Source organism: Artemia franciscana, chromosome 5, assembly GCF_032884065.1.
Source record: "Artemia franciscana chromosome 5, ASM3288406v1, whole genome shotgun sequence".
Classification (NCBI taxonomy): Eukaryota; Metazoa; Arthropoda; class Branchiopoda; order Anostraca; family Artemiidae; genus Artemia; species Artemia franciscana.
Window position 1 is genome coordinate 56,081,664 of NC_088867.1, and position 14,148 is coordinate 56,095,811.

At 33.0% G+C, this 14,148-nt stretch overlaps 1 protein-coding gene across 2 annotated transcripts in view; it reads right to left on the reverse strand.

Moving 5' to 3' along the window:
* The window catches only part of LOC136027618 (esterase FE4-like), a 191,316-nt gene that overhangs the window by 18,538 nt on the left and 158,630 nt on the right, over positions 1–14,148 (reverse strand). Inside the window, exons 6-7 of one of the 2 annotated variants that reach the window (XM_065705035.1) lie at positions 9,089–9,272; positions 1,692–1,891 (exon numbers count right to left, since the gene is read on the reverse strand). In XM_065705035.1, the coding sequence (XP_065561107.1) occupies positions 1,692–1,891; positions 9,089–9,272 (384 nt within the window). The remainder of the gene's footprint in view (positions 1–1,691; positions 1,892–9,088; positions 9,273–14,148) is intronic. The other variant, XM_065705036.1, reaches the window with a different exon arrangement.

Genomic DNA, 14,148 nt, shown 5'->3' on the forward strand with positions numbered 1-14,148 from the left:
CGGACCTTTCCTTTACGTTAAACAAAATAGTTATTCCAAATTTTGATTGAATGCGTTTGGGAAAATGGTTGTCATGGGAGGGGGACTAGTTGCCCTCCCATCACTTTCGGCTATTGGAATGGCCACTAACCCTTTCAATTTCCAATCTAATGAGTCTTTTTTGAAGTTTCTACGACAACAAATGCCTATCTCAAAATTTCTATCTGATGCATTTCGGGAAAACAAGAGGTTGGGGGGGTATCCACCCCCTCCGATTACTCTGAATCTCAAAAAGGTCGCTATAACTTCTGAGTAGCAATCCAAGAAGTGCCCTCCGAAGTCTATACAATTACCCTTTCTATATAAACCTTACATGCCCCCAGGGTGTAACTTACAATCCTTGCCCTGAGGGCCGTAGGGGGTTGTCATCCTCAAATACATATTTTCCAGACCTTTTAACTACGTTGAACAAAATGGTCATTTCAAAATTTTTATTGGATGTGTTTGGGAAAATGGTGGGCGTGGGAGGGGGCTTATTGCCCCCCAATAACTTTCGACTATTGAAAAAGGGCACTAACCCTTTCTATGTCCAATCAAATGAGCCCTTTTCAAAGTTTCTACGATAAATCCTGCGATACGAAGTGCTGATCCGATGTATTTTGATTACTATGGTTTGTGGAAGTGCACTTGATTATACTTATATTCATTCCCATCTGGTTGTCAGCGGATTAACACCAAATTTAATCAAAAGCTGAATCGAGGCGAAGATATATTTCTTAACAAAATAATATTTAAAATTCACTAAAAGGACAAATATGGAAATTATGTCCTTTGCTGTGGCCAATTGAAAACTTAGAATTATATGAATTTTAAGTTATTCTTATCTCTCTTTGCCTCCATATACACTCTTCTTTATTTTTTGTGTTTTCTTTCTGATTTTTAGTGCTGACAAATTTTTTTTAGGTCTGACCGAATTTCAATTATATTAGGTTTTTTTGTGTGTTTCTTTTTTTTATATATCCTGATTGACTCCCCCCCCCCTTTTAGTTTGTTTGTTTTGTTCACATTTTTGTACTATTATTGTATTTGTTTTTTGTCTCTGGAAAGAAATGCCATTTTTATATTTTTGCTTGTGAAAGCCATTTTAAATATAAAACTTTACTTTTTCATTTTATTGTCACTATTTTGACACGCAGGAATATTTTTTGTGTTTAATTGAAAAATAACATAGAGATTTTTCACTGTGTTGTTCGGATAGTGGAAGGGCAAAGTATTGACTGTAGTAGGAGTTTATTAGAAACAAAATCAAACTTTATTACTAATATTGTAGATGATTTAATTTTAAATTTATTGAATTAAACGGAAAAGTCAATTTATTTGATTGAATGTATAGTTAATCAATTTAATTCATTAATATGTATTAAAAATTCGACTTAAACAAAAAATTTATGTTCAGCATCTAATCAAATCCAAATCGTTAAACATTTACATCAAATTATTCAACCATTAAATTAAAATAAAAGAAGTTGTTAATTTAATCAGATTTCAGATTAAATTTTAAACTGAACAATTTTTTAACTACTTTAACCAATTTTGTTTTAACAGTTCCTTTTTCCATCAAAAGAAATAGGCTGTAAAACTAGAGAACTAAAATTAATCTTCTTTAAAAGAAACAATTTACAGAAAAAAATATTTAAAAAAAGCAGGCTTACATCAACAAGACCTGGCATCATCTTGTCAAAATATCCAAGCTCCACATTTGGTAAGAAATATTCATATGCAGCCTGAATTTCCTCTTCTGTTGCATCTCTCCCATTTATCATACTGATTAGTACCGGGACAATTCCAGTCTTCAGGAATTCGTAGTCATTTGTTCTATTTAAAGGCACAAGGTTATCCTCCCACACAACACCTGCAAATATTTGATGGGTGAAAGCTCAATATTTTGTGGACTAAGAAGCAATGAACTATTATATATTGGCTATTATTCGTTCCTCATTTCCTCTCTTGACCTTGAGTTAATAAATTTATCAATATTTTTTTAATTAATTTAATCAAACAAGATTTAGTTTATCTTTAATTTTTGTTAGCCATAAAAAAGAAGAAATTTTGGAATTTGAAGATTGAATTTATGGATACAGGTCAGACCGACTCATTTAATAGCTGATTTTATTTAATTGAAAAGATTTTTAAATAAACTTAATCAAAGAAGCTAACATTCATCTATATATTGTAGTAGTGCCTAACTGGGCCCCAAACATGTTGCAACATTCCACATCGTAATTCGACCTTCTCTATATTTTTTCCTTGGTTTAAAAGATTATCTTTCATCGTTCATTCTTCATACCTCTTTCTTTCTCTCTCTCTCTCTCTCTCTCTCTCTCTCTCTCTCTCTCTCTCTCTCTCTCTCTCTCTCTCTCTCTCTCTCTCTCTCTCTCTCTCTCTCTCTCTCTCCTCTCTCTCTCTCTCTCTCTCTCTCTCTCTCTCAATTTCTAAACGATTTCTTTTTGTTTCTCTCTCTCTTTCTGTTCTTTTCAAAACTTACGGCATTTCTAATTGAACATAAATTTTTTTCAAACTTTTTGAGTCTATTCACTTTAAATTACAAAAAGCAATAATTTTTTGTTTATAATGTTTGCAGAGGAATGAAAATTCAATTTTGAATTAAATTTTGGGTTGAATTCAATTTCATAAATCAAAACAGGCGCACCATGAATCGTGATAGTAATAAAGTTCATAATAACCGCAAATATGTATATGTATATATATATATATATATATATATATATATATATATATATATATATATATATATATATATATATATATATATATATATATATATATATATATATATATATATATATATATATATATATATATAAATATATATATATATTATATATATATATATATATATATATATATATATATATATATATATATAGACAGGAGGACAAAAGACAGATGGAGAAAAGGATGACTGTTTCCTACATTAAAGATTAATATAGAGCAGTACTTGAATGTGGCCTGAACAAAAAAAAGAGGCCTTAACTTAAAAGAAAAAGAAAAGACAGAAGGAGAAAAGGAAGACTGTTTTCCTACATTAGTGATTAATATAGATCAATACTTAAATGAAGCCTTAACACTACTCATCCATAGAATCACATAGGTCGAACAACATAACCATACACAATCAACCATAAAGAATAATCTATGGACAGGCAGTCGGGTCGTGTAATATAATATATATATATATATATATATATATATATATATATATATAATATATATATATATATATATATATATATATATATATATATATATATATATATATAATATATTTATAAATATATATATAAATATATATATTTTTATAAATATATATATATATATATATATATATATATATATGTATATATATAATATATATATATATATATATATATATATATATATATATATATATATATATATATATATATATATATATATATATATATATATATATATATATATATATATATATATATTCATATAAATATATATATATAGATATATATATATATATATATATATATATATATATATATATATATAATATATAAATATATATATATATATATATATATATATATATATATATATATATATATATATATATATATATATATATATATAAAAGCAAAGACCATGTTCAAAATGAGTTTGGAGTCTAAAACTAAGTAATATTTAGATAAAATACAAAAAGAAAATCTATACAAAAAATAGAAAAAAAGGTAAGAATTACACTAAAACGATTACTATGTTTAAATAAATCCCCTCCCTCTCTCAAGCTTTCCATATAAAATAAGCCTGAGCCTTGTCCACATCAAATACATGAGGGGCCATATTAAGAATTTTGTCTTCTAGATTAAAATAAATTAATCTCTTTGACCAGAATACTGGAAAAAATTCCTGCTGATGCTACTTTCTAGCTTTTAAAATATTATTCAAATATTAGAACTTCTGTTTAGGGTCCAAAATTGGGATAAAACATAAAATCACGAAGAAAGGAAGAAAACTGGGAAAATAAATGTCGATTAGCTTCCTTTGGTTATAAGCTTTTTCTTCATCTTCTTGTTTGGATTGTTATGGGGAAGTTTTGCGTAATCTCATCACTAGAAACTGATTTCAGGCTCTGCAATGAGAGGTATAAGCTAGGGTTGGCAATAGATTTGAAGTTTTCTTCATCGGGTTGTGAAATAAAAAGAGCTAGGTCATCATTCGAGATTTGAGACTCAGGTCGATTGTGTATGGACAATTTAGAAACGCGAATACTACTAAAATCAAATAAAGCAAGGAAGAATATAATATCTAAAAGAGAATGCCCTCGTTAATAAAACAAATTATAATTGAAGAATCCATTTATTCTATTTTGAATTACAGTACTCTATATATAAGCATGATTAGAGCTTTAGATTTTTTGTAACACCTGCAAGGAATTTGAAACATTTGTATTTTGGTCTAGAAAACTTAGTACTATCTAAAAGAATTTTAGTCCAGCACAGATACCGCCTCTCAATCTACGCAGTGAAATATAACTTTTTTTGTATTCCGTATTCGTTAGAACTTATATATTCTCTCTTGTCTCATCTGTGTCACGCAATTTGAAAGCAATTTTCTAATCGTATCGAATCCACTAACTATTGAGAATTATCGAAGATAATTGAAAAACTAGAATAAACTATCCTGAGAGTTTCGTTTACAGTTTTTTTCAATTCTGCAACGCTACCTATTATAAAGCTCCTGAGAATATCTTCTTCTTTTCAGTCAATGGCAGAATTAGATGGGGTGACTGAGTTTGACACCAATAATTTTCAAAGCCATCACAAGTCAAGTAGCCCCATAGAAAAAGTCAGTTAGTATTTTTGAAGATCATATACATCCTTTTAGGTATGATGAACTGGCGTCGGTGAATGTAAAAACTTTTGAAACTGTTGGTACAGTAATAAAAGAGGGGATTATCTCAGCAAAGAAAATATGATTATATGGACCAGGTAATTATTTAAGAGGCAATTCTAGTGCTTTCTTGAAGATCAAGGTCCAAATCATGGAAAGCTGCTTGAAACCTGCCCAAACGAAAAACTTACTTTTGCCAACCCACAGATGGAATAGAAGCAGTTAAAAAGGTTCTGCTAAATGTTGGTAAAAATACAGGGTCAACAACCGAAATGCTAAAAAAAAAAAAATACCATTTTATAAATTTCTCTAATATTTCCCGGTATTATTTTAAGAGCAATCAAACAGATTCAGATTAAGAACAAGGAAAAAGTCTTATCTGATAAACTTGATAGAAGCGTGGTCCTGCCTAGATTCTATGGCCAGCTCTTTGCCATTTTCGATATTGATTCGAAGCCCTTTTTTTCTCAACTTTATGGAACTCTTAAGGACTATTGCTTTTTAGGACTATGACGCTCTTCAGGTTAGATTTTTAATCAGCTTCCAGAAAATCTTTACCAACTGCATTTTGTTTCTGACGAGTATAATGGAATTTATAATTCTGGAAAGTTATGCCAGCTTTCCCTTTTATAAAGACTATATGTCATGGCATTATTCTAACTAGCCATGGCTTGGCTCTCAAGTTTTCTCGAAGTTTATCAAATTCAATCTTCATGAATAAGCTGAAATCTCAAATTAAAGGTATCATAGCATATCACAGAACAAGAGAAGATGTGCCAGTGACGTTTAAGTATGTCAAGTTGCTTGTTTGCAAATCACCAATGATGTACGTCTCACTAGCATTCCTAATTACCTGCATGGATGAGCTACCAAATGACCTGTGTATACTCTATGATGTGAGTGAAAAGGAGGATAGATTTATTGTTGACTTGGGCCAGGACCTGCTATTTCAAATAGGCATTTTTAGTTTCTAATCTGTTTTATTTTTCCCCTTCACCAGGACTGTTCCTGTTCATTTGTGGATTATAAATAAATCAACATTACAATTTTGTAATTATTATCTATTGTTTTATAATTATTTTTATTTATTTTCTGTCACTTTATTTTTATTTTTCTTACTTACTTTTTTTAATATCTACTTCCCTAAGACGTCACTGCCATCTGAATTTTACAAAAGTTTTTCTACTTTCAGTTGCTACTTACAGTTTTTCTGCATTTTTCCAAATAAATTCATTCTTTTTTTTACCTAAGAAGGGGTTTTAAGGAAACGTCATTCAGATTTGAAGTTAATGCCGACTAGTCAAGACTGGATATGTATAAATTCAAGGAAATATAGCATTATGTACTTGCAAAAACGTGTACGTTAGGTGGCATGAGCAAGGTGTAACAGATGTGGGCACGGATTATGTAGGATTATGTTCATCCAAAAACGTGTACGTTAGATGCCATGAGCAAGATGTAACAGATGTGGGCACGTGCTGTTAGAACAGGACTGGCACGGCACAAATTTACCAGGTGTGGGAGAATAAATGATGATCTGGGCTATGGTTATGAAACAGCAGACACCAAATGCTCACTAAACAGCCCTATAAATCTGAAAGAGCAATTTTTATTTCTTAGGTATCCAAAGTCTCTTATTTGAGTATTTGGCGAGGGAAACAGGATAGGTCATGTCTCCTGCTGTTTTTCCAGTTTTTTTCGTGTCGTGGGGGTAGCGGAGTATTTTAGTGACATTGTTTACTAAAATGTCAAATCCAAGCTACTTAGCTGCGAAAAAAATTTTTTTCTTTAAATAGAAAATGCGGATAGTCGCCTTTTAGCTCCAAATAAGAAGATGAGTGAAATTTTTCACTTTTGGAGAAGGAGAAAATAAAATATGGTAAAGTCCAAATGTCCTTTCTTTGAAAATATAGTGATATCCAAAAATTTTACTTTCTCTCTTCTGTATGATGTAGGGCAGTTTGGTCCAACGCCTAAAAATAGAACAAACCAGGGACTTTAATTTAAGAAAACACAGGGGGGGGGGAATTCATGTTTTCTTTTTTTCTAAGGAAAATTTCAAACAATATGCAAGGTGTGTTAAATATAAGGGGATTGAAGAAAATATAAAACAGTGTAGTACTCAAAATATAGGACTGGAATTACCCCCTCCCATGCCTCTCTAATTGAAACACCTAGAACTGACTAAATTGGAGAAATATGGCCAGCTCTAGTAAATAAACGAAAAGAAATAGTAAAACAACTCATGATCATAGAGCTGTAGCTGGGAAAGCACTGGCACGTCGACAAAAATATAAATTGTGTAAAAATGGTAGATTATAAAAAGGATGTTAAAAGTAAGACGCAATGGCACGCCAGTTGACCCAGATATATTTAAAAGGGACGCGCCTAGAATCAAGCATCTGAGCATCTGAGTAGATTTGGAGTGATCTTGTAGGTTATATTTACTCCAGATACATCTCTGTTAATTTCTTCAAAAGAAGGCACAGTAGGAATAACCATGGAGTGAAACAAGGGAAAGGACCATTAGAGTATCGAGAAAAAAAATCCAAAATCGAGATCCAAAATCCAAAATCGATTGGATCCAAAATCCAAATCGAGAAAAAATCAATATCCAAATTTTGGATATTGGCCTTGTACCTCCAAGTAAGAGCAAAAATGTTCACTTTTGGAAAAGGAGAAAGATAATGGTAAAGTCTGGATGTCATTTATTTGGAAATATAATGATTTTCAAGATTTTCATTTTTTTCTTCTCTCTTTTGTAAGATGCAGGGCAGTTTTGTCCAATGCCAAAAAATGGAACAAATAAGGGGCTTCGATTTAAGAAAACGTAGAGGGATGGGCAGAATTTGAGTTTTTACTTTTTTTAAAGAAACTTTCCAAAAAAAATCATACAACGGGGTGTTAAATATAGGGGGGTTGAAGAAAATGCAAAACAGGGTAGTATTCAAAATCTAGGACTGCCAAAAGCCCCTTCCATGCCTCTCTAATTGGACCACCTGAAACAAACTAATTTTTGATAAATATGGTTAATTCTTGTGAATTTCTGGAAGGAAATAGTAAAACAGCTCATGATCATAGAGCTGTAGCTGGAAAAGTAATGACAGATCAAAAAACATAAATTGTAGAAAAATCTTAAATTAATAAAAGGATATTAAAAGTAAGACGCAAAGGCCTGCCAATTAGCCCAACTATATCTAAAAGGTACGTGCCTAGAATCGAGCATCTGAGTAGCTTCATCATCAGACTTAAATTTGGAGTGATCGTTCAGGCTATATTTACTCCAGATACATCTCTGTTGACTTCTTCAAAAGAAGGCACAATAGGAATAGCCGTGGAATGAAACAAGGGGAAGGACCAGCGGCATTTCAGATACTATGATGGTTCTAATGCAGAGAAATTTGGTATGGGAAAGACCTATTCTTTTACCGTCGCCATAGAAAGCATCGAATTATGGTGCAATGTAAGACTCACATAGAGCAACACTTGCAGCACATGAACGAAAACAGCGCACAGAATGTCACAAGAGTATTTCACAACTTCTGCATTTACAATTTCTGCATCTTACACACATTTCTATTTGCTTCTTTTTGGCTCTATTTGGCTGTTAGATGCTTCAGTTAGTATTTATGCATTTAAAAGACGTGCGTTATATAACGTGTGCTGATGTTATTTTATTGAGTTTGTGTAAGTTCATGCGAATTCAATTTATAGACTGTTTACACTTCTTAAATTTTCAACTTACAACCCTTTCTATCGACAAATAAAAATGTACTTGGTTAGAAACTATTGGTATTAGTTATCATTTATATTTTTAATATTTATTACAAATAATCTTGGACATACAGAAAATGTCAAAAAAAGCTGTCAAAAACAGAGTTTGAAGGATAAATTTATGGCTCTCCCCCATAAGGACAGCCACCCTATCCTTATTGGGGAAAGTTTTCCAATTACCCCTCTCAATAAGGACTACGAGAAACAAGAAGGCATACGAAAATTGTTTTCAATATTTTATCCGATGAAAAGCCCAAGTTGGCAAATGCAGCCAGATGAAAGATGAAGTAAGAAACAGTAAGTAACGTTTTTTCATGACTTTGATATCGCCTTTAAAATTTTATTTACAATCCTATTTTCTTACGCTTGTTATTGGAAAATTTAACCTTACTGAGAACAAAAGAGCCTTCATGCTTATTGGCTCCAAACATCACAGGCACATCATTGATATAATTTCCAGATGCTAGTAGTTCAGACGGGTGTGCTGTAATCAGAGGCTCATAAATTCCTCCTGATCTTTGAACCACTGCAGATGCTCCTCCAAAACCAATTTTATCGTTTAATCTGTCTTCATTCTAAACAAACAATTAATTTAGTTAATAAATAGTTTAAAGAATTGTAGTTCACTGAATTATAATGACTATTAACTGAAATTTGAAAAAAAAAATGGTGGGTCTGCGCAGTGTAAGAAATTTTCACAAAATGGATCGCTATCGAAACATCAACGTCCTTCAACGGACGACCGTTCAACGACTATAGAACGGTCTCCTCGGTCTTTCTGTTTCACTGCTTGACCTAGGCCTCTTAATCCCAACCAACTGGATCTTTTGAATGTTTGAATCCTTCCAAGTACTACCTATTCACAAGGACTTGCTAAAACTTGACACTCGAATACCTCTTGGCTGATGAACGACCCAAGATGATCCTCTAATTCCAGTTTTGCTGTTCAATCTGTCTCTAGTCTAAACAAAGGGATAAATATTGAATAATTAACTTTGTAATATTCAAGTCTAAGCAGTATAAAAATTGCTGATAACTATGATTGGTCAAATCAGACGAAACCTAAACCATTGGGGTGAAGGATATTGTTCTCGGTTTCTCCTTTTTGCTTTTTCCCAGATTTGTTTCAACTTTGTACTGGTTTCTTGTGTTCATGTTTGAGAACTCCTCTTAATAGTTTTTTAGACCGTCTCCAAAAATTTGTGCTTATGGGAAAATGTGTTCTTAAAATCAAGAAAAAAATACCAAACAAATGAAAACAAGACACTTAGTTTAGTTTGGTTTTCTTGGATCATACATCATTTAAATAGGTAGTACCACACAAATGAATAATACATATGCCTTGACTAACTTCCAACCTAATTGCTCAGAGGTGTTTTGGGATAGAATTCTTGTAAAAACTAACTCAAAGACAAATATTTGCTCAAATTTTACCAAGAAATGAACTTTTTACTTGACATTATACTAATATAATTCTTGCAGAGTCGGCGAACAAATATCAAAAATTTAAAAACTCTTGATTCTCAAAGATCAGGAAAAGCCAAATTTCTGTCAGATATCAAAAAGCGAATGAAATGACGATGAAGTACAAAAGAAAGCGCTTTAATGCAATAACAAGAATAGATTATGAACAAAATTACAATGATTATGATAAATAGCGGTATATAAAAAGGCATAAACAATTAGCACTAGGCGGCTGGAATAAAAAGACTCACATAAACTTAAAAATCAAAGATACTTAGAAAAAGCAAATAAAACCATGAAATCAAAATAGGTGCACAAAAAGCAAGTAGAAAATTATATAAGATAACGAGTAATAAAAATAAATCAAATCTACGCAAGCAAACTATCTGAAGCGGGTTGTAAAAGATAATGTATAGTGAGCTATATTCAGTTTTAAAAAAGCTATAAAAAGACTAAATTTAGCTTTTCAGTTTGGGGAAAGACCTTTCATCATAATTATTTTCAGACTGTTGTTAATATTGCAACTAAGTTGAACCGTTGAGAGGTATTAGGTGTGTAGGGTTAACTTAAGCAGAATATAATATGGTTCCTGTACATAGACAAATATGATCAATTTGGAAATTGTGGCTGGCATTTCAGACTCAAAGTGGGAGGACTAAGTAACTTGATAGGAACCAAGTTTATCATTTCGAGCGAGTACAGTTAGCTATTTTATAGCAGTTTGATATATATATATATACGAAGAACATTACTGAACATTAGTACTGTCATTTGCACTTGCGCCATGTAAATTATTTTAATAGGTCTTGTATTAAGTAAACTTAGTTACTTATAGAAATGGCTTGGTCTAACGGTTTGCCTATTGGGGGTACTCTCGTCCCCCACTAGGATATGTACAAGCACTTCTGGACCTCTTGTACATATAAAGAAATTAGATCAACCACTTTCTTCTGATCCAGAAAGGATAGACTTTGTTGTGTGATGTGTGCGTACGTTGAAACATTGATGTATTCTCCAACCCAATGACAGATCCCCACCTTTAGGAAACTACCCTACAATTGTTGAAAACAAAAGGACTTAGAAATCGAGGTATATTTCACTTGAAAACTTACAAACAGGATCGAAGTATCTAGTCTACTGAGTAATAGAAAGCCGGGGGCAGCTTAGACTTCTACCCGACAAAATTACAACAATATATCCCACTGAAAGTTCAGCATGAGAAATTCCCCTAATTATGAATGGATCTCTGCCGAGTCGTTGGATTTGATCAAGACGATTGCTGACAAAAAGAAAATACTTCTGTCCACTTGTATGACCCAAGCCGTCGAAATTGACTAGGCTGTGCTTTATAAGGCTGTAAATAAAGGTGTTTTTGCTGATAATGGTCATAGCCTTGAATAGAAAGCTGAGGAATCTCAAACAGCTACTAGACAGGAAGACTCTTATTCAGTATACTGCAATATTAATTAGACATCTGGAATACGTTCAAAAACAGAGGGACCCAAAAAGATGAGACTTGATGGCTCTTTACTGATCAGGTTGAAGTGGAAAAATCCTGGGAGAAATATTTAATTATAATTAATTAAAATAATATAATTATATTTTAATAATTAAAATAATTTAATATAATTTAAAAAATTTGCTAAATAGAACTCTGCCTGCTGAATCTCCGGATATAACAGACATATGTGTTTTAAACCTAGCCATTGATGGCGAATTACCTGTTGATGGGGGGGGGGGTCATCTCGGTGGTTAACCACAAGAAAGTCGGGGGAGTCTTGATGCAAGAGTAGATGGCAGCCAAAATGTTCAGTAACTGCATATATAACTGTGAGGACCATGTTTTTAGAAACATCCTGGAGAACAGAAGAAATTCCTAAGCACGGAACGAAGAGAACTCTTGTCATAAAATTGAAAAGAAAGGTGTTACAAAATACAAAACTGGAAAGGTGATAGTCTTATCTCAATACCTGCAAACTTTTGGCAACTATCCTCCTTAAGAGTATCCAACCAGCACTGATCACACACTTAGATGAAACGAAGAAACTTTGACCGAAATAATCATGCGCTTATCCGCTGAATAGCAAGACAGCCTATGCTATTCATTACCTCTCCGTACACTGCCAAACGCTTATAAATGCTCTCTTATAGTATGACTTTTATAAGAAGTCCATCAGAGTCATTTAATCCCTATGAAAGGAAACAGAATACTTTGTGCAGACAAAGGATGGGGACACCAGATACTCTGCATCATGAGAAGATTTGAAGCCAGATCGTGTGCTATCACCGCTGATGTGTGTCATCATTATTGAATGTATCTACTGAATCTACAAAGGTCGTGAACTTCATTAAAGTAGCGAGGGACTAACAAGTGCTGTTTTTGCAGGTAATATTGTCTCACAGGGTCTTGCAAACAAAAAATCAGGCAATACCTCTACAAAGTCAGAGATGATGCCTAGCCGTTTGGGGTAAAAGTAAACACCAACAAAGCAATATGCATTCGAACATTGAATCCGCATTCAATTTACAGTATGACAACAAAACGATAGAAAAAGTAGTAGGCTTAGAGCCTTTAGTAAGCACAATTAACAATACTGGACCACAACAGTAAGAATTCAAGCTCAGAATCGGCCAGAAGAATCAATCCTTCAAGAAACTGTCTCAAATCTGGTATAGTTTGCAGCACTCTCTCTAACTGAACCTGGAGTTTTTCAACAGCCATGTTCTCTAGCTATCTTTCCAAAACCTGACATTTAGACCTAAAACTTGAAAGTTTACTCCTCGCGCTGAAAAACATGTCCTTAAGTCGTGTGTCGAAATATACACTGGACCCAAAAAGTAACAGACACAGTGCAGACTCTGATCCCTCCTCTCTTCGTTATTTAAGTCGAATGGTCTTCTTCGATTGTCAGACAAACCATTGCTTGCCAATGCGATCTGTTCCAAAGCTGAAGGTCCGCGACCCAAAAAAGTTGCGTACTCAAAATCTCAATGAACTTCTAGATATACTAGATGGCGGGGCCCTTCTACATCGTTTGCCTTGGAAGAAATATAGCACACATGCAGATATCTGCACCAAATATGTCGTCTGTATCCGGCTAAGATATAGATACGCTTTCAAAGCGTGTGTTTTAAAATGTGTTTTCAAAACTGTGCGATAGATGGTGTCTCAACCGCTAACATTTGAAATGATCAAAATAATGGAAGTGTGGATACCTTGGACACGTGGTTTGTATCCCTGAAACTCCGCCACTAAAGTTCGTCCTGCAGTGGCAGCCACTTGGTGCCAGGAAAGAGGACGCCCCAAAAACAACCCATGACGCAGCTACTTAGGTGACCTTATAAAACATAATGCCTCATAAAAAACCCAATAAGGGGGATGTTTGTGCTCCTGCAGTGATAAGAGATGTCTAGTGATTCTTTATGGATAACATAAGTGATCGTAGCGGCAGAAGAGGATATTAGGTTTAAAACTGAGGAATTTGCGGAGCCAAAGCAGCGATGCTCAGAAAAGGCTCTTCGATGCCTTTAGTGTCTCCTGCTAATGTATTTCAAGAAAATGGGTTTTTAAAAACAAAGCATATAATATCTTTTTAGTTAAACCTGGAATTTACTTTTTATTGCTCAGTTTCTGCTTAAAGGGAAATTAGTATATATGCTTGGAAGATATGAGGGAATTGGGCAATTAGACCAAAAAGGAGATTATAAATTAGAACAAAGGAAATTTAAAGTGAAAATTTTCATTTTAGCATGATATGACGACCTTTTCAATGAATTATCTTGGAAAGGTCCTTAGATGACTTCTGGATCCAAGTATTTACATTACTTACTGCACTCGTCTTGTCCATTTTAATGGGGCATCCCATCAAAAGCAATATTAGATCAAACAGTTCGTGGTAACGAACTGCAAGTAAGGAGAGACCCGGCTCAATAGTAACCGAAACTCTAAAAACGGAATTTTGATGCCAATTGATACATCAAAAAAAT